General features: G+C 54.0%; 3 protein-coding genes across 15 annotated transcripts; 2 read left to right on the forward strand and 1 right to left on the reverse strand.

Moving 5' to 3' along the window:
* Positions 1–1,343: 1,343 nt before the first annotated feature.
* NR2C2AP (nuclear receptor 2C2 associated protein) lies at positions 1,344–3,618 on the forward strand. The gene is made up of 5 exons (XM_069588997.1): positions 1,344–1,800; positions 1,992–2,082; positions 2,453–2,558; positions 2,631–2,698; positions 2,954–3,618. The coding sequence occupies exons 1-5, from the start codon at positions 1,763–1,765 to the stop codon at positions 3,068–3,070; spliced, it is 420 nt and encodes a 139-aa protein (XP_069445098.1). The 5' UTR covers positions 1,344–1,762; the 3' UTR covers positions 3,071–3,618.
* Positions 3,126–9,131, reverse strand: RFXANK (regulatory factor X associated ankyrin containing protein). Of its 13 annotated transcripts, none has more exons than XM_069588986.1 (10): positions 8,897–9,131; positions 8,145–8,284; positions 7,444–7,638; positions 5,882–5,965; positions 5,710–5,775; positions 5,336–5,436; positions 5,034–5,159; positions 4,603–4,669; positions 4,166–4,246; positions 3,126–3,351 (listed from the first exon to the last, which is right to left on the reverse strand). In XM_069588986.1, exons 3-10 carry the CDS (start codon positions 7,628–7,630, stop codon positions 3,281–3,283), a joined length of 783 nt encoding a protein of 260 aa, XP_069445087.1. In that variant the 5' UTR covers positions 7,631–7,638; positions 8,145–8,284; positions 8,897–9,131; the 3' UTR covers positions 3,126–3,280. The 13 variants fall into 13 exon arrangements, 12 of the variants coding, with proteins under 12 accessions (XP_069445087.1, XP_069445090.1, XP_069445096.1 ...); XM_069588989.1 differs by having other exon boundaries at positions 5,882–5,962; positions 8,897–9,064; XM_069588995.1 differs by having other exon boundaries at positions 4,125–4,246; positions 5,882–5,962; positions 8,897–9,064.
* Positions 8,631–17,842, forward strand: BORCS8 (BLOC-1 related complex subunit 8). The gene is made up of 5 exons (XM_069588999.1): positions 8,631–9,123; positions 11,878–11,990; positions 12,464–12,528; positions 16,037–16,147; positions 17,767–17,842. Exons 1-5 carry the CDS (start codon positions 9,087–9,089, stop codon positions 17,798–17,800), a joined length of 360 nt encoding a protein of 119 aa, XP_069445100.1. The 5' UTR covers positions 8,631–9,086; the 3' UTR covers positions 17,801–17,842.
* The last annotated feature ends 564 nt before the right edge of the window (positions 17,843–18,406 follow it).

Below are 18,406 nucleotides of genomic sequence, written 5' to 3' on the forward strand. Positions count from 1 at the left end.
ATTGGGAGATCTTCAGATATGGGACTGGAACTGAGACCTCTCATAGTCCTCAGAATCACTCATCACAGGGCTGGGCAGTAGGGAGTGGCAGGAGTTGTTTACTGAATCAGTGAACCAAAACTTTAGCCATGGCTTTGTATAATCCAGTTTGGCAAACTCCTGTTCATCCTTCAAAACCCACCTCACGTTACCCCTCCTCCAAGAAGCCTGTCCCAGGCAGCATTTACTACGAAGACAGATTTGGAGGCCAGGACTTCCGTGTCCCAGTGGTGACACACGAGGCTGATAAAGACTCCCAGTACTCGCAGCATCATGGCTTCTTCCTCAACCCTTCCTTTGGCCTCTGGGAGGCCGTGAAGTGCAGGGATTCCCAGGCTTGTGGGCTTCCCTGGTGGCTCAGTGGTGAAGAATCCTGCTTGCAATGCAGGAGACATGGAAGATGTGAGTTCGATTCCTAGGTTGGGAAGATCCCCTGGAGAAAGAAATGGCAACCAACTCCAGTATTCTTGCCTGGGAAATCCCATGGACAGAAGAGCCTGGAGGGGATTGCAAAAGAGTCAGACAAGACTTCCCTGGTGGCTCAGACAGTAAAGAATTCTTCTGCAGTTAGGGAATGCACTCAGCAGACTTCATTCTACTGGTGGGAAGACATCATTATAAGAAGTCTCTTGCACTCTAAAACTAGTGCTCTACACTCGCAGGTACCAAAGGACAGCGCCGCTCCCCCCCCCCCCCCAACAGTAGGCACACACTTGCTTTAGATACCTGCATTTTCCCTCCAGATCCGAGAGACTTGCTTGTAGAAATCCATGGCCCCCTTGTTTTCCACCGAAGTAGGAAATGTCACTGCCTTTCTCCTTGTAGGGCTGACCTTGGGGAAGTCCTAGGGAAGGAAGGCTCCTCCTCTAGTAAGCATCTCCAGCTTCAGTTTGTTGTTGGTCATTGTGCTGTGCTCTTGGTCACTCAGTCAACCGCCATGGACTCTGTCCATAGGGATTCTCCAGGCAAGAATACTGGAGTGGGTTGCCATGCCCTTTTCCAGGGCATCTTCCCAACCCAGGGATCGATCCCAGGCCTCCCTCATTGCAGGTGATTCTTTACCGTCTGAGCAACCAGGGAAGTCATGTCTGACTCTTTTGCCACCTCCTGGACTGTACCGTTCCAGGCTCTTCTGCCCCTGAGATTTCCCGAATACTGGAATTGGTTGCCATTTCTTTCTTTCCAACCCAGGAATCGAACTCAGGTCTCCCACGTCTCCTGCATTGCAAGCAGGATTCCTGCCACTGAGCCAGCAGGGAAGCCCGCAATCACTCGATCAGGGCCCTTTAAGAGACAGGCACTGAGGGGCGGGGCAAGTTAAACCACGCCCCGGGCGTGCGGGCCGTGCGCGGCTGCGCGGCTTTCACGCGGTTCCGGGTCTTGCTTTTGGTTCCGAAAGCAGTTTGAGAGAAACTGAGGCTCCGAGAAGGCGCGGCCGCTCCCTAAACCGATAGGAAACCTATTTACTTTCCTTGGACCCACTGTGAAAGGCCTGGCCTGGGGTCGTTAGCAGTGTCTCCGAAACTCCAGGCTTTGCCAGCAAGGGGTTGGTTGGTCAAGGCGACATTTAGGCCTGGAGAGACCGGCCAGTGACGGATCTTGTGCCCCGCTACAGGTGAGGACGCGGAGATTTTCAGGCGTGAACAGGGTCGCGCTCTTGCTGCCTGGATTCCAACCTGGACTGAGCCCAGCTCGGAGTCCTGCGAGGCCTCGTGGAACCGAGATGACCCACTCTTTGGTTTGTCCAGAGACAGTGAGCAGGTGAGAGCCCCGGGCAGGGGTGGGGTGTGAACGGGGGCGGGCAGTGGCGGACGAGGCCCTTGGCCTGGAGTGCAGTCCCTAAGGGGCAGACCGAAATGAGGGAACCGCTGGTGAGGAGGGGGTGAGCCAGGGAGTAGGCGAGCCCTCGCCACGGTGCTCAGCACCGCTCCACGCTGCGACTCTGCCTTTAGGGTGAGTTCGGTGCTGAATCGGAACACCAGGCAGTTTGGCAAGAAGCATCTGTTCGACCAGGACGAGGAGACATGTTGGAACTCGGACCAGGTGAGGCACCCTCTCCCTGGACTCTCCATCCCTGGTGTGAATCAGAATCAGGGCGGGAAGTCTAAGAGATTCCCTGTTGGGCCAGTAGTTGAGACTGTGATTTCCCTGCTGAGCGTATGGGTTCAACCCCTGATTTTGGAACTAAGATCCTACAAGCTGTGCTGCACCGCCAAAAGAATGAATGAATGAATTAGGGGTCTAGTGTCCCCTGAGAATTTGGGGGCTCCCCAGCTGGGCAGGTTGGCCAGGAAGGGAACCTGTGCTCACACTGTGCTCCCCACCCCTCACGGAGTGTGTGAATGAGAGAGACAAGCATAGCAGGGCTGAGTCTGAAGTGCTCATGGGCCTTTCCTTTTCTGTCTGCTTCCAGGGTCCTTCCCAGTGGGTAACACTGGAGTTTCCCCAGTGCATCTGTGTCTCCCAGCTGCAGATCCAGTTCCAGGGGGGCTTCTCCAGTCGCCAGGGCCGCCTGGAAGGTACTGGAAAACCCTGGAAAGTGGGGGACTAGAGAGGGCTCTCTGGCCTCACTGCTTCTTTCTCTGCTGCAGGTTCTCTGGGGAGTGAGGCTCTTAGCAAGATTGTGGATTTTTATCCTGAGGACAACAACTCACTTCAGATATCCTGTTTCAGCCGCTGGGTGGGATGATCTGTGCCTCTGAAAGCTGTAGGCCCTGGCGTGTGACCTTGGGCAAGTGGCCTCTAGGTCTCCACTGGTTCAGCTGTAAAATGGGCTCATAACAGCCTGTTCTGTGTGAGAGCTTCTGAGGGACCAACAGAGTGCTGGGTCACCCAGCACGGTGGATGTATCTGAGGTGGGGCTGGCAGGTGGGAAAAGATAAAGAAATCTGTTTCCCTTGACTGTTCTGCTTACACCTTCCCAGTGCCACCTGCTGAGGTGGACCGGCTGAAGGTGACATTTGAGGACACCACTGATTTCTTTGGCCGAGTGGTCATCTATCACCTACGTGTGCTAGGGAAGAAGGTGTGAGGCTGCTGGGTGGCTGCCTCCTCCCGGAAGCCCTCCAGGAAGCACAGCAAAGCCCTTCAAGTTCTGCACAGAAGGTTTATTGGTTCCTCTAGGAAAGGGCCCCCTCCCACCGTCTGTCCAGGAGCTGCCTTTGAAGCCGGTTCTGGGTTCCCCCAGCTCTGGGTCAACCATTTTGTTCCCTGAGTGTCTTGAGTCTCTGGTGGGCAGTGTCTACTCGGGGTCGGCAGGCACCAGGTTGCTCTGGAAGAGTTTAAGGATGTGGTTCTCGATCACCTGTTGCACTGGAAGCAGAACAGGGAAGAGGTGGGCCATGAACTGAACGGTGGCTGCAAAGGCCCAGGCCAACCTGTACCTTCCCCTCAGGGTATGAGCAGGGCCCTCAGCCCTGGGGCCTGGATGGAGGACCCATTTCCTCCTCAAGGAGATCAGATCCTTGCCAGAGAATAGCTAGGAAGACAGAGGCTTTAGGAACCTCAATTTCCCTGAAGTTTGTAAAAATGCATTTTTGGAGGGTTTTCAGTTATAAAAATATTCCTTACCCAACAAAATTGACAAACTGGAACTTTTAAAGTTGAGAGGGACTGTGAGAAATTATTTGTTTCAAATGGACTAAAACTCCATCAAGGAAGGATAGAATTGGATATTTCCCATGCACCACCCCGCATAACCCCAGGGGTTAGTTCTGTTAGGATCTCCCCATTTTCTGAAGTAGGGAGTCAAACTGGGGTCTGTCTCCAGCCCCTGTTCACATCTACTTCCTGCCATGGAAGGGCTGGTCTCCACGGCCATGCGCACTGTGGCCCTCCTGGTATCCTCGCCCCATCGGGGCCCCCTTTAGACCTCTCAGTGCCTGCACGTCCCTCCATTACGGCCCCTGTTGCTGACGCACATCGGCCTCCTGCCCCAGAACATGCGGAGCCCCGAGAGCTGGGACTAGTACATGCCCAGGCCAAGTATACACCAGCACCTGATGTCTGCTACCATGAACACTTTCGCTGCTAGCATCTGACATCCAAAAGGGATGTCCCATGCACCCTGCTGTGGATTATCCCACCTACAGCATCCTGACACTGCCTCCAAGTGTCTCAGGCCAACCTTTCCGATATCCCAAGGCCACGGCGAGGTCCATTGGGGTGTAGCCGGAGTCTGCCTCAGTGGTGAGATCGGCTCCTCGGGCTGCAAAGCAGAACAGGTGCTGCAGAGGAAGCTGGGCTGGGGACCAGGAGCCTGGGTGGGGCGCGGAGGTGCAAGGACTACCCACCACGCAGCCACGGGTCTGCTGGTAGCTGTGTGGCCCTGGACAAGAGCCTGACTTGATGAGTGTGGCCACTGGAATCTCCACCTCTAGGGTCTCTGAGGTATGCAGAGTGTGGGTGCTCAACCCAGTCGGCCACCTTGCTGTTCCTGCCACCTCCTGTCCTCACCTCAGTCCTCCAGGAAAAACCTCTTACCCATCCTAAGAGCAGTTCAGACAGCTCAGACCCCTCCCTGGCTGTCAGGATTCCTGAAGGGCCAGCCTCTACTCCACTCACCCAGCAAGGCCTCCACACACTTCACATGGTTCCCACGCACGGCATACAGCAGTGGCGTCCCTCCATTCTGTCACAAACGGGTAGAGGACAACCGACACCATCTTTCCCAGATTCTTCATGACCCCCCCCCCCCCCCACCTTCCAATTTAATGTGGTTCCTCCTCCTGTTTGTCACTTGGCCCATCTAGCTTCTTCCTTGGATCTCAGCTTAGATACTGCTTCTTCCAGGAAGCCCACCCTGACTTCCCTTGGTTCTACAGGCGGCCTCGGCTCTGTTTACTATATCTGAGCTGTTTATGTGTCAGCTAAACCCCTCAAAAAAAAAAAAAAAAAACAACCTGGGAGCTCTATGAGGCCTGGGGATGAGTCTCAGCACCCCTAACAGACTTGGTACCCTGTGAGGTGCCCAGGGCCAGTAGGTGGCGCCTCACCCAGTCATAGATGTTGATGTCCACGTCACGTTCCAGCAGAAGCCCCACGATGTCCGTGTAGCCACCGGTGCTGGCCAGTGACAGGGCACTCTCCCGCTCCTTGGCCAGGATGTGGGGGTCGGCACCCTGGGAAGAGCAGAGTGGGCAGTGGCAGAGCCAGGGCAGAGGGAGGGGTGGGGCAGCTTCTGCAATCTTGGGCCCCCGTGTTAGCGCCATCCTACAGACACGGCCCCAGCAGACTCAGCTGAAACCGCTGCCCGCCCTCCAGTCCTCAGGAAGCCCCCAGCTGGGCTGGGACGCACCCACTCGAGCAAGAAGCGGACAGTCTCGATCTCTCCAAAGGCAGAGGCCCAGATGAGGGGGGTGAAGCCGCGCTCGTCCGGCTTGTTGATGAGGTTGTCGCCTGGCAGGAGGGGGGTGGTACCACTGGGATGTACCCCTGCCCACTCTCCGCAGGCTGCAGAACCGGGGACGGGGTGGGCGGCTGGGGTCAGGTGTGGGCAGGGAGGCATGCGTATGGATGGCACACGTGGACACGTGCAGGCACATGTGCAGACAGGCGCACACGTGGAGGCTCAGGCCATGTCAGCAGCCACACGCACACACCAGCAGGTGAGGCCACACTGGCGCACGCGTGTGGGCATGGACACACTGGCACACGCGTGTGGACACACACCTTTCCTCAGATGCTCCTTCAGTTGGCTCAGCTCCCCTTGCGCTGCGAGCTGGTGGATGGACAGGGCTGGGGGCCAAAGAGAGGCAGAGTCCTCACCCGTCCCATCCCTGTCCAAAGTTGCTCCTCTCACCCCTGCCACCCCGCCACTTCTCTCGTCCCGGGGACCACTCACAGTCCAAGGTTGCTGGCAGGGCTGAGACCTCATTGCCCCGCTGCCGGTTGGTGAGGGTCGTTGAATGCTTCAGGGAGCTGCCTGCTGGGAGAGAGAGGGCTTCAGTTTCCCCTCAGTATGTCTTGGGTTTTAAGGCCAGACCCTGGAGGCTTGGCGGAGAAGGCAATAGCAATGCACTCCAGTACTCTTGCCTGGAAAATCCCATGGACGGAGGAGCCCGGTAGGCTGCAGTCCATGGGGTCGCTGAATTGGACACTACTGAGAGACTTCACTTTCACTTTTCACTTTCATGCATTGGAGAAGGAAATGGCAACCCACTCCAGTGTTCTTGCCTGGAGAATCTCAGGAATGGGGGAGCCTGGTGGGCTGCCATCTATGGGGTTGTGCAGAGTTGGACACGACTGAAGTGACTCAGCAGCAGCAGCAGCTGAGGGCTTGGAATTACCAGAGGCTGTGCCTGGCTCCACTATTCACTCACTCCACCCTCTCAGATGCCCAGGGTGTGTATTTCTCCTCCATCCTGGCGAGGTTCTGCACAAAGTCCCTGCCCTCAAGGGCCCATGGACAAGCCAGGGAGTCAGAAACAGAAAATGAAAGCTTAAGCTGAAATACGGGCTCAGGAGAAATGAAAAGCAGGTGGAAGAGGGGCAGAAAGAAGGAAGGGCAGGGCGTGAGTCCCTTTCAGAGAAATTCGTCAGCGAGGACCACTCTAAAGAGGCCCAGCTGTGAGCTTGGCAGGTTGAAGAAACCCGGGGACAGGTGCAGGAAGAGCGTTTCACACAGAGGGAACTGCAGGGGCAAAGGCCCTGGGGGGACTGAGCAAGACACTCTCAAAAGATTCCCGTCAAAGAAATCCTTGGATCCTCAACAAGTCACACAGAATTATCATCCGACCTAGCGTGGTACCCCCTCAAAGAGTTGAAATCACGTGTTCAGACAAAAATTGTACATGCATGTTCACAGCAGCACTATTCACTCACTAAAAGAGGAACAACCCAAATGTCCATCAAGGGATGAATGAATAAAGTAAATACGGTCCTTCCACGCTGTGGAAGGTTATTCAGCGATAAAAGGGACGAAGCGCTGACACACATCGCAAGGCAGGCGAGCCTTAGGGACACGCTGAGCAGGAGCAGCCAAACAGAAAAGGCCACATGTCGCGTGAGCCCACTGATAGGGAATGTCCAGAGCAGGCGAGTGCATAGGGACAGAAAGCGGACTGTGGTTGCCAGGGGCTGGAAGAAGGGGGTGGGAGTGACTGCCAACACCTCTGGGGTTTTCCTTTTGGGGCGATGGAAGCTTTCTAGAACTACAAAGATGTGGAAGTGACACACCATGGTAACTTACTGCCACTGAATTGTAAGCAATTCCAGTTAAAATGGTTAATTTTACGTTATGTGCATTTTACCACAATTAAAAAAAGAGAACAAAACAGTTAAGCAATCCCTCACAGGGTGGAGAGGGAAGACACATTCAAGGTGATGGGACATACAGACAGAGGGCTCGTCTTGGGCCTGACATGCCACCGTTCTTGCATCCCAGAAGCAGAGGAAGTATCCTACCTTGAGGTGAGGAGCTGCCAGCATCTGACTCAGGATTCCCAGGCTCTGGGGTACAGGGGAAGAGACTGAGGACCACAGTGTCTGAGCCATCAGGGGCCTCGTCCCTGGGGTCTTCGGGGTCCCCAAATTCTGGGGTTGAAGGCTGCTGGGTCAGGCTGAGATCCTCGGCAGGCTGGGTGTGCTCCATGGGGAAAGCTGGTGGAAGGGCCAAACAGGGAGAGATGGCAATAATTATCAACAACTCATTGAGTAGGCACTGGCTGACATACCTGGCCTTACACAGAAAGGGTGGATACATTCAGACTCAGCCAGAAAATTAAAACCAGAGTCCAGTTTTAATTGGACTTCTTGAACCCACTCCTCCCCACCACCAGAGCACACACAACAGGCATTGCTTAAAAACCCTGGCTCGGGTCAGCTGTCTGAATCTCTCCACTTTATACGCTGTGGAAGCTTGGGCATCTGACTTAATTTCTCTAAGCCTCAGTTTCCTCATTTAAAAAATAGGGACATGAGGCCTAAAAAAATCATGTCTGTAAATATCTGAGCAGGAGGCCTGATACCCGGACAGATCTTAATAAGTCTGCTATTGTTTTTTTGGGGGGAGGGGGAAATCCCTAGAATGAGCGAGGGCTCAACAAAGATGTGATTGGCTGCATCCCACCCGCCCCTCCCAAGCCAATCCATCAAGGTCCACTCACCTCCAGCTAGCCTCCTCTGTCACCCGACGCCGCAAGTCAGGGTACCCCCAAACTTGGGGGCGCAACTCACAAACTTTTCTCTTCCAATTGATGTAAGGGGCAGCAAGATGGAGCCTGTACCGTCTGCGCTTTGCCTGCTTCTGCTGGGACGAGAGCAACTTGATACGCGACCGCTACCCCCACCCCGAGTTCTCCCACTGCGCCTGCGCACCCCTGCCCCCCGCAAAAGTGCGGAAAGGCTGGAGCAGTAGGAGCGGTTTCTGGCCCTTTAAGGCTTGGGGGAGGGCCATGGCTTCCGCCAGGGCAAGAAGTATGCAATTGCGCCTGCGCATTCCCGTCCCCGCCGCCCCGGAGGGAGCCTGGTAGGGTCGGGAGGGATGGGCGGGGCCACAGAGGGCTCTCTCTCGAGTTCTCGGCTCTCGTGCGCCTCACCCCTAACTCCGCCCACGTTTTTCCTGACTCAGCCAATCGGCTCCGCCTTCGGACAGATGGGCCGGGGTTTCTTTAATAGGGGTGCGCGAGGGTCTCCACCACTGCTGCGCCCTTCCGTAACAATATCTCCTGTACACGCGTGGGGGCTCAAGAGCGTCTGCAGGGATTTGGTGGCAGCAGTGGGGTACAAGTGCATGGAGTATCTCCCCAGTTTGTCTGCCTCCGGAAAAGGGGTTCGGTAAAGGAGGGGGCCCTTGCCCCTCCTCCGCCTGAGCGTCCCTCCTGGAGCTTCAGGGGGTCTCCGGGCCCTCTTCACTCACCTCCGGATTGCCTCTTTCCCCAGTCTCTCACTCACGGCCGTTCTGTCTGGGTTGGCTAAGAATTTAGAAGGGAAGACCAATTAGTACCGGAACTGGATAAGCGCGGTGTCTAGTTTCGCAGGGAAAGTTTAGGCAGTTGTGTTCACCCCAGACTTCCGGTTCCGGTCCTCGGAATAGGGCCGTGGCTACTATGGAAGAACCCGAGATGCAGCTCAAGGGGAAGAAAGGTGGTGTGGGGCCCCACGCGGGGCGGGGCGGAGGGGCCAAGGACTCGTAGAAGGGCGATCTGAAGCGGGTGACAGGGGGCCACGGCGCTGAGGGAGCGTTTGGGGGCAGTGATTGAATTGCCAAGAAATCCCGGCTCAAACGCTGACTAGTTTTGAAACCTTTAGACACTCGGCCTCGGTTTTGTCATCTGTAAAATGGGGTGTATAATAGTCCCCTTGCCTCCCCCCATAAAATTTTGAGAATTCAGTAACCTGATATGTTAATATGTAAAACACTGGAAGAATGCCAGGGGCGTGGCAGTTGTGGGTAATGTTTCCTTTGTATTTAAGCGTTTGTATATATTTGTTTTGTTCAGCCGCTAAGTCGTGTCCGACTCTTCGGGATCACATGGACTGTAAGCCCACCAGGCTCCTCTGTCCATGGGATTCTCCAGGCAAGGATACTGAAGTGGGTTGCTGTGCCCTTCTCCAGTTGGATATGTGTACATATTTGTAAATCACATAGTTACAAGTTACAATACCACAAGCTATTTTTAAAGTGTCAGTGTCGTTAATTTGTTACATACATTATTGCTAATGAATTATTTACACGTCACAAATACATTTAATTCCACATCCTTCAAAACAGCACTGTGCTTCTAAGTCACTTCAGTCGTGTCCAACTCTGTGCGACCCCATCGACGGCAGCCCACCAGGCTCCCCCGTCCCTGGGATTCTCCAGGCAAGAACACTGGAGTGGGTTGCCATTTCCTTCTCCAGTGCATGAAAGTGAAAGGTGAAAGTGAAGTCGTTCAGTCGTGTCCGACTCTTAGCGACCCCATGGACTGCAGCCCACCAGGCTCCTCTGTCCATAGGATTTTCCAGGCACTGTGAGGCGTAAGCTATTACCACTGTGTTCATTTTCAAAAGGAGGAGCCCTAAGAGGGTAAGAGGACATACAGTTTGGAGGTGGCAGGCTTGGCTCTGCCTGAGTCAGGGCACAGTGGTGAGCTGGGCACACCCAAATTGGACAGTCTCAAGCACAGCCTCCCTTGACTCCCAGACACCAATAGGTTCTCCGTCACTAACTACACTGTCTTGGGCAGTGGGATGGGGTCCATCTCTGAGGCAAAGCTTGACGTGGGTTCTGTTATCCTCCTATTTTTCCAGATGAGAAAACTGAGGCTCAGAGATACTCCTGCCCTCACAAATCCCAAGTTTTAGATAAACATAATGTAATAAAGAATGAGAATTTTTATGACTGAAACTAACAAAACATTGGAAGTCAACTATACTCCAATGTAAAATTTTAAAAAAAGAATAAGAATTTAAGTATAAGGGAAATGAATAAGTTCTGACTGAGGTTGAGGGTGAGGTTGAAGGGACATCTGATTAAGCTTGGTGATTAGGGAAGGCCAGGAGGTGACGCTTGAGCTGAGACATGAGGGATGAAGGGCAATGAGAGGTGGGGGATGGAGGCAGTGTCGTTGACAGGATCAAGTACAAAGGGCTTGAGGTGGCCGTGTTCAGAGCTGTGCTGCGACGCTAGTCACATTTATTCAAATTTAAATGAATTAAAATTAGGGGAAATTTAAAATTCGGTTTCTGAGTCACATTTCAGGTGCTCATTAGTCACTAGTGACTGCCATATTGGGCAGTATAGATTATAGAACCCCTCCATCATCTCAGAAAGTTCTTGTGGAGAGTGCTGAATGTCCATGGCACAGCCATGAGCCATTGTGCCTGGGGCAGAGGGCCAGGCTGGCGGTGGTGGGGGCATGGGAAGAGCAAGCAGAACATGCAGAGCCTTCTGGGCCACGTGAAGCAAGGCAGATTTAATTCTCTGGCTGATGGGCATCACCGGAGCATTTCAACCAAGGGAGAGACCTATCTGATATGTTTAGTAGGAGCTCATCTTGTCTGTTTTGTGAGGATTGGATTGTTGGCTGGAAGGGGAGCAGGGAGCAGCTAAGTTTGGGATCTAGGTGAGTGACGGCTATGCCTGGACCAGTAAGGGCAGTGCGGTGGTAGAAGTGGGTGAGTTTGGGGCTTTGTTTTGTGACCGAACAAGCAGGAGCTGCTCATTGATGGGGTAGGAAGGGTAGGGACCACCATTTGGCTGCTGTTTTTGAGGCAGACCCTGAGACGAGGAGTCATCTCTAATTAACTTACTAAGAGAGCCCCACAGAGGAGAGGGGGAAACAGGACAGGGTTGCGGAGGAGGCTGAGCAAGCAGCGACCTCAGGTGGAATCCTGCAGAGGGGAGCTACGGTCCATTCCCACAGGGCAGCTTACGGGGACGAGTCGCACCTCTGAGTTGTTCGGACACTCAGCATGGGTCATGGGCTTTCCTCCCCCTCAGTGGTCAGTCATGGCCTAGAGCCCCATGTAAACTTGTAGGCACTTTTGGGTCCAGTTGCCAGTGGGTATCTGAAGAAGAATCTCTGATTTTGTCACAGGTAAATGAAATGTGAGTGGATCTGAGTGGGTAGCAACAAGCAAGTAGGTTTAGGAAAGGAAGGACCATGACTTCACTGGATACGTTCACGTCATCAAGATTGAGGCCCTTCTGTGACTCCCAGATGGAGTTTGGCCGTGCTGTGACCATCTGCAGCCCATCACCAGGGCTGGGAGGGATGCTGGGCGCTCGTCTCCTCTGGGTGGACTCACAGGCTGAGCAATCAGGAATCTAATGCTTTGTCTCTTTGATCCCCCGTCAACCCTCTCCCCGCTCCCCACGGGCCCCACGTTGTCAACTGTCCATCCTGGACCCAGTTACTGACAAATTCACTGAGAGCGTCTACGTCCTGGCCAACGAGCCGTCTGTGGCCCTGTACCGGCTGCAGGAGCATGTGCGCCGCTCTCTGCCTGAGCTGGCCCAGCATAAGGTGAGTGTCCTGCCCTAGCGATGACCTCTCCCAGGGTCTGCGCCTTGGGAGCTCCGGCCTGCTAGGTGGAGCAGGGGCTGTTGGTGCAGGAGTCAAGGCTGGGATACGAGCAGGGAGGTGCATGGCCACTGACCCAGCTTGGGGCTGGACGGATACTTCTGGGGTGGATTTGGAAGAAGAAGAAGGTGCTGCGTCTGCTGTGACCCATGTGGTGAGAAGGAGGCAGCCACAGGAGGACCCAAGTGAAGGATGCACCAGGCAGAGGGAACAGCCTGCGCAAAGGTCCTGAGGCGTAGCTGTCATGTGCTCACAGAAAGAAAGCTGAGGAGGGGCGGGATTGCCGGAGGAAAGATTGGGGCTGGAGGGGGCGGGTCTCTGCAGCCGTGGTGATTGGCGTTCGGGTGCTCCATTCCAGAGAACTGGGAGGAAGGCGGTAACAGCCAGCCCTGCTCACAGCTCCCCACCCTCCACAGGCTGACATGCAGCGGTGGGAGGAGCAGAGCCAGGGAGCCATTTACACCGTGGAGTACGCCTGCAGGTGAGCACCGCCCTGAGCACCGCCCGCGTCGCCCCACAGTGGCTCAGGTGTTCAGGGGCACCTCCGCCGTCAGCTGCCTGCTGAGCCCTGGCCTGCCAAGCCCGCCTGAGTAGGGGCAGGTGGAGCTCGGCTCAGCTGGCCGCAGCGCAGAGTTCCAGCCCAGACCCGGGCTTCTCACTTTTGACCCATCCTCACGCGTCTCGGTCAGGCTTCTTCCTCGTCCTCAGCAGCCCCCGCCATCTGTCACAGGAGGGGGTCGTAAGGATTCCAGGAGGTGCCTCAAGAGGCCAGTGTTTCCCACCCACAGTCAGGACCACAGACTGGCTGGTGGGGTGGATGGCAGCCGGGGGTAGTGCCCAAACACAATACTGTTTATTTTAATTTTTATTTCTTTCTAATTTTTTATATTGTTGTAAGAGGCATGTAAGTAAAATTTATCATCTTAACCATTTTTAAGTGGACAACTCAGTATGAAATATGATCATAATGCTGTGCAGCTATCCCCACCACTCACCTCCTGAGTTCTTTCCATCTTGCAAAGCTGAAACTGTCCCTGTTAAACATGAGCTCCCCGTTCACCACCCCCATCCCTGGCTCCTGCCATTCTTCTTTCTGTCTAAAAATCTGACTGTTCAAGGGACCTCACAATGGGATCATATGTATATATATATTTTGTCTTTTTGTGACTGTCCTCTTTCATTTGGCATAGTATCTTCAAGGTTCATCCACGCTGTAGCCTGTGTCTGAATTTCCTTCCTTTTTAGGGCTGAATACTATTCCAGCCTATAGACGGATCACATTTTGTTTATCCATTCATCTCTTGGACATTTGGGTTGCTTCCATGTTTTAGCTGCTGTGAATAAAGTTTCTGTGACCATGAATATACCATTTATTATTTGTGTTTTCTAGTTTGCTGACCTTTCTCTAAATACCCAGAATTTCTAACCCCAAGTGAAAGATGCACCCGATAATAAAAAGCAGCAGTTGGTGTTTCTCCCCGTTATTGCAGCCTTGCCCACCTGCCTCCTCTGCTGCTCTGGCTCCCCACGACTGTGTTTCACGTCCGGGCCTGCTCCGTCTGCTTCAGGAGTTGGTGGCTTAGGAGTGCTGTTTGCTCCTAGTGCGGGCTGTAGGTTGTTTTGGTGGAGGCTAGACACTCCCCAGCAGTCCTTGTCCGTGGCACTGTGGGATCTGCCTGCCTGTTTCTGTTGTGTAGTTGAAGTTCCTTGACAGGAAGTCCTGTTGCTGGGAGTTCTACCATCACCAGCCTTGACCCCTCTGCTGGGGCTGGAGGATGATCCAGACTGATGGCATCTTCCTGGGGATTGTGGTCACAAACATTCTTCTCAGCTCCAGGAAGAGTAGAAAAGATAAGGGAGTTCTTCTTGCAGCTACTAAATAGTTCCTGGTCCGCCAAGAACCTTTTGGCTCAGATGTGGGACTTCCCAGGTGGTCTAGTGGCTAAGAATTCAAGCTCCCAATGCAGCAGGCCGGGTTTGATCCCTGATCCGGGAGTTAGCTCTCATGTGTCACAACTAAGAATTTGGATGTTGCAATTAAGGATCCTGTGTGCCACAACTTTAGACCTAGCAGAGCCAAATAAAAACAATTTTTTTTTTAAAGGCCTAGGTTTAAGGAAGAACAGATCAAAGCCTGTATTTTCTCCTAGTTCCTCTAGCTGTCCTGCCCATTGCAGGAGTTTGGACCCTGGTTGGCTGTTTACACTTACATTTTAATGAATTAAAATGAAATAAAACAAAAAGATTCAGCTCCTCAGTCTCACGAGCCACACTTCAAGTGCTTAACAGCCATCTCAGTGGATAAAGAATGTGTCCATCATGTTCCAGAATGTTCCATTGGACTGCCTTGTGGTAGGCAGGGGGCCAGTCTGCTCTGAACTCTGAGCACTTCTCTTTAGTGAGATGCAAATTTCTCTAATGCTGATAGACTGTTTCCTATGGACATGAAAGCGCCCTTTTGGTTTAAAATGCCTTACGCAGTGTTAATGGTTGGTGTGAATCTGGAAGAAGATACTGTGTGGTCTGTTGGTTGGGCCAGTGGTGAACTTGTGTTAGACAGCTTTTTATCGAAGTTGACAGATACTAGGAAAGCTGACTGCATTTGGTGGTGTCAGATGAGCAAATGGACAGTCTGGGTTTCAGCCAGCGCTCCCCACCTTTGATCTCATGGCCATTTCCAAGCAGGTCCTTGACTGATAATAAATGGGAGTGACTTCTTTGTCTTTAATAGAAGGACTTGGAAACAACCCTTTTATTTTTACTGCAGGTGTCATTGCACAGGCAACTTTCTGGCCTTAGCGATGCCCCAAGAGGTTAGGTGAATATTTCCTGTAGTGCTGTTAGAAACAACATTTTTATTAGACATGCATCAATGTTGCAGCAACATCAGAGCTTAGCACAGCTTTGCAGTAGTGCCTCCCTAATGGTGCTGAGTCTAAACACACTTTTAGCGCTGTTCACAGTCCGGCTGACTAGCTTCCCTCAGAGGGAGGAATAGGTTACCTGAAAGGAAAGCATGATATTTTACAAAATGAAAGCTGAGTGCTGAAGAATTTATGCTTGTGAACTGTGATGTTGGGGAAGACTCTTGAGAGTCCCTTGGATTTCTAAAGGAAATCAGTCCTGAATATTCATTGGAAGGACTGATGGTGAAGCTGAGGCTCCAATACTTTGGCCACCTGATGCGAAGAACTGACTCATTGGAAGAGACCTGACCCTGATGCTGGGAAAGATTGAGGGCAGGAGGAGATGGGGACGACAGAGGATGAGATGGTTGGATGGCATCACCAACTCGATGAACATGAGTTTGAGCAAACTCCGGGAGTTGGTGAAGGACAGGGAAGCCTGGCGTGCTGCAGTCCACGGGGTCACAAAGAGTCGGACACGACTGAGCACCTGAACTGGACTGATGTCATCTTTGGTTACACGAGGGCTTTGCTGTGCATGCGGGCTTTCTCCAGTTGCGAAGAGTGGGGGCTGCCCTCTGGTCGGGGTGCTCAGGCTCCTCCCTGTGCTGGCTTCTCTCGTCGCAGAGCACGGGCTCTAGGGCGCGTGGGCTTCAGGAGTTCTGGCACGCGGCCCCTAGAGTGCCTCTGCAAGCAGTTGCGGTGTGCATGCTTAGTTGTTCCAAGGCATGTGGGATCTTCTCGGACCAGAGATCCAATCCACGTCCCCTGCGCTGGCAGGCAGGTTCTTATCCCCTGTACCACCAGGGAAGTCCAAAGCATGTTATTTTTGAGGTCATCTTTGAATGCTTATAGCTCCTTCAAAGCATTAAATAGTCTAGCAGCCATCAAGCAAAGGTTGTATCTTGCCATCTGGTCCATAGGGAAATGAAAACTCTAAGCACACAGTGAGCCCTCGGAGGCCCACGGAACCCCCGGCAGCTGGACAAACCCCTGGGCCAGTGCAGGCGCCCGCTGAGGTCTGGTTGCAGGTGCCCACTGGTCTGGTCTGATGCCGCTGACTGGGTCCCCCTCCCGTTGCAGTGCCGTGAAGAACCTTGTCGACAGCAGCGTCTACTTCCGCAGCGTGGAGGGTCTCCTCAAACAGGCCATCAGCATCCGGGACCACATGAACGCCACGGCCCAGGGCCACAGGTAGCTGCTGGGACCGCCCGCCCCTGCTGCCCTCAGCCTCCTTGCTGCAAGGGCCTTCGCTGCTCAGCCAGGAACTGCGCCTTCTCGCTCCTTAAACAACGCCCTTTCCTGGTCTCGCAGTGGCTGGTGACTTCCTCTTGTCCTTTGCTATCTGTAGCGGGAGTTGAGTCAGTCCGCCCCCAGCTCCTGCGCGCTGCTGTGTGCTTGGGCTGGGTGCTGGGGGCACGGCAGTGACCGAGACAGGTTTGCTCGCAGCCTCACGGAGAGGCACATGGCAACCAGGCAGACACAGGACAGACAAGAACATTTCAGATACGTGTGAAGGAGGAGAAGGGGGCCCCCTCTGAGGAGGCAGCAGAGATGTAAACAGAAGCTTGAACAAAACGCAGACAAAGGTGACCATGAGTGGGTGTTGGGTGTGGCGGGGCGGGACAGAGACCCTGGGCCTGGTGAGCTGGAGGTGTTGGAGGAACATCCAAGGCAGTTGTAAGTGGAGTGGGTGCAGGTGGGGAGACGAGGCTAGGGAGGTGGGCAGGGACCTCGAGGGCAGCAGGGAGGGTGCCCAGAGCTGAAAGAGGCTTTGAGCCGATGACCAGGTGGTCCAAGAGTGAAAAGTGCTTACAGTCCTTACACAAGGCGGAGGAGGAGCTCTGTTTGGTTTTGTTTTCATTACAGCTTAATAAACATGCGTTTGAACACCCATGTACCTGCTGTACCACTTCCCAGGTGGCTCGGTTGTAAAGAATCCATCTACCAAGCAGGAGACGCGGATTTGATCCCTGAGTCGGGAAAATCCTCTGGAGTAGGCAGTGGCAACCACTCCAGTATTCCTGACTGGAGTACGGGAGTACTCCATGGACAGAGGCGCCTGGTGGGCTATAGGGTCGAGAAGAGTCAAACACAGCTTAGCGACCCAAGGGTGGCTGTAGCAGCACCTGCTGTAAGCTGTCACTCAGCCTTGAGATGGGTCTGACTCCTGCAGTATGGGGTCCTGGCATGCGTGTCCCCCACAAGGCTTTAGAAAGGAAGAAAACCCCTTTATGTTGCTGGGTGTGATAACAGACCCAAGAACTGCCAAAACCGAAAAAGCCTCGCATATGTGTAAGAAGGGATGTGCAGTGACCTGCCCTCTGAGGGTAGCATGAGCGGGGTTCTTGGGGGTTCACCAAATCACCACCTGGCTTCTCTGCCTCGGGTGGGTGACAGCCACTGGGACTGGAGTTCACTGCAGCAAGCTTTGCACAGTACCCCCCCACCACCACCACCACAGCAAGGCCACAAAACCGATAGCTCCTGCTTTCAGCTCCGTTGCCCAGCTGCTTCCAGAAGCCCTGCTTGTGCCCCTGAAAGAACAGTAGCAGCAGCTGTGTAGTAGCCATTCACCCCCTCTTGCCTCTCTTCGCAAGCCCCAGGGATCTGAAGCTCCCAGACCTACATGAGACCCAGCTGCAACCTCTGAAGTGGGTAGCTGGTCCTATTTTTACAAAGGATACCCTGAAGGCTCAGGCCAGGAGTGCTGGGAGACTGGAGCGTGACCCCAGTGTGCAATCCAGTCTAGCCAAGCACGGCTCAGGGCCTTGGACCTCAGCCTCACAGACGCTGCACGTGTTTTGTTCCAGCCCCGAGGAACCGCTCCCACCCTCCTCAGCCTGATCCCGGAAGAGACTTGGAGGTGCTTCGGCCCCTCTGACCCAGGTCAGTGCCAAGTGGACCTGGAGCCCCTCTGCTCCGAGCTCTTAACTAACCCATCCCCTCAGCATCTGAGGAGGGACCTGCTTGACTGACCACTGGGGTTTTCTCCCTGGGCTTCGTTTGTGGGAAGCTAGAGGGTAGGGGCACCTGGTGCGCTCTGCTGCGCAGGGCCGTCGTCAGCCTGTCTCCCTGGTGCTCTCTGTCGTCTTCCTGCTTCTCATCCAGGCCACAGACCCTGTCTGGATCCCAAGGGCCCCTGCCCTTCAAGAAGAGCAGAGCGCCATTTTCGCTACCCTCCATGTGCCGCTTGCTTGCTTTACCCACTGTCTCAGGCAGAGCCCAGCATGGCAGTTATCCACCCGGCTCCGGAATCCTCTTTCTACTGGTGACCTGCCGTGTGACCCTGAGCAAGTCCCTCCCCACCCTGGTCTCTGCTGTTCCCTTCTGTCACAGTGGTTCATTAGCGGCAAAGAGGACCTCACTACATACGGTGATGCCTGTTGCGGCAGTCAGCTACTGCTGCGTGACAAACTGTCCCCGAGCTTAGCAGCTTATGACACCAGTCAT

The sequence above is a fragment of the Ovis canadensis genome, chromosome 5 (assembly GCF_042477335.2).
Source record: "Ovis canadensis isolate MfBH-ARS-UI-01 breed Bighorn chromosome 5, ARS-UI_OviCan_v2, whole genome shotgun sequence".
NCBI lineage: Eukaryota > Metazoa > Chordata > Mammalia > Artiodactyla > Bovidae > Ovis > Ovis canadensis.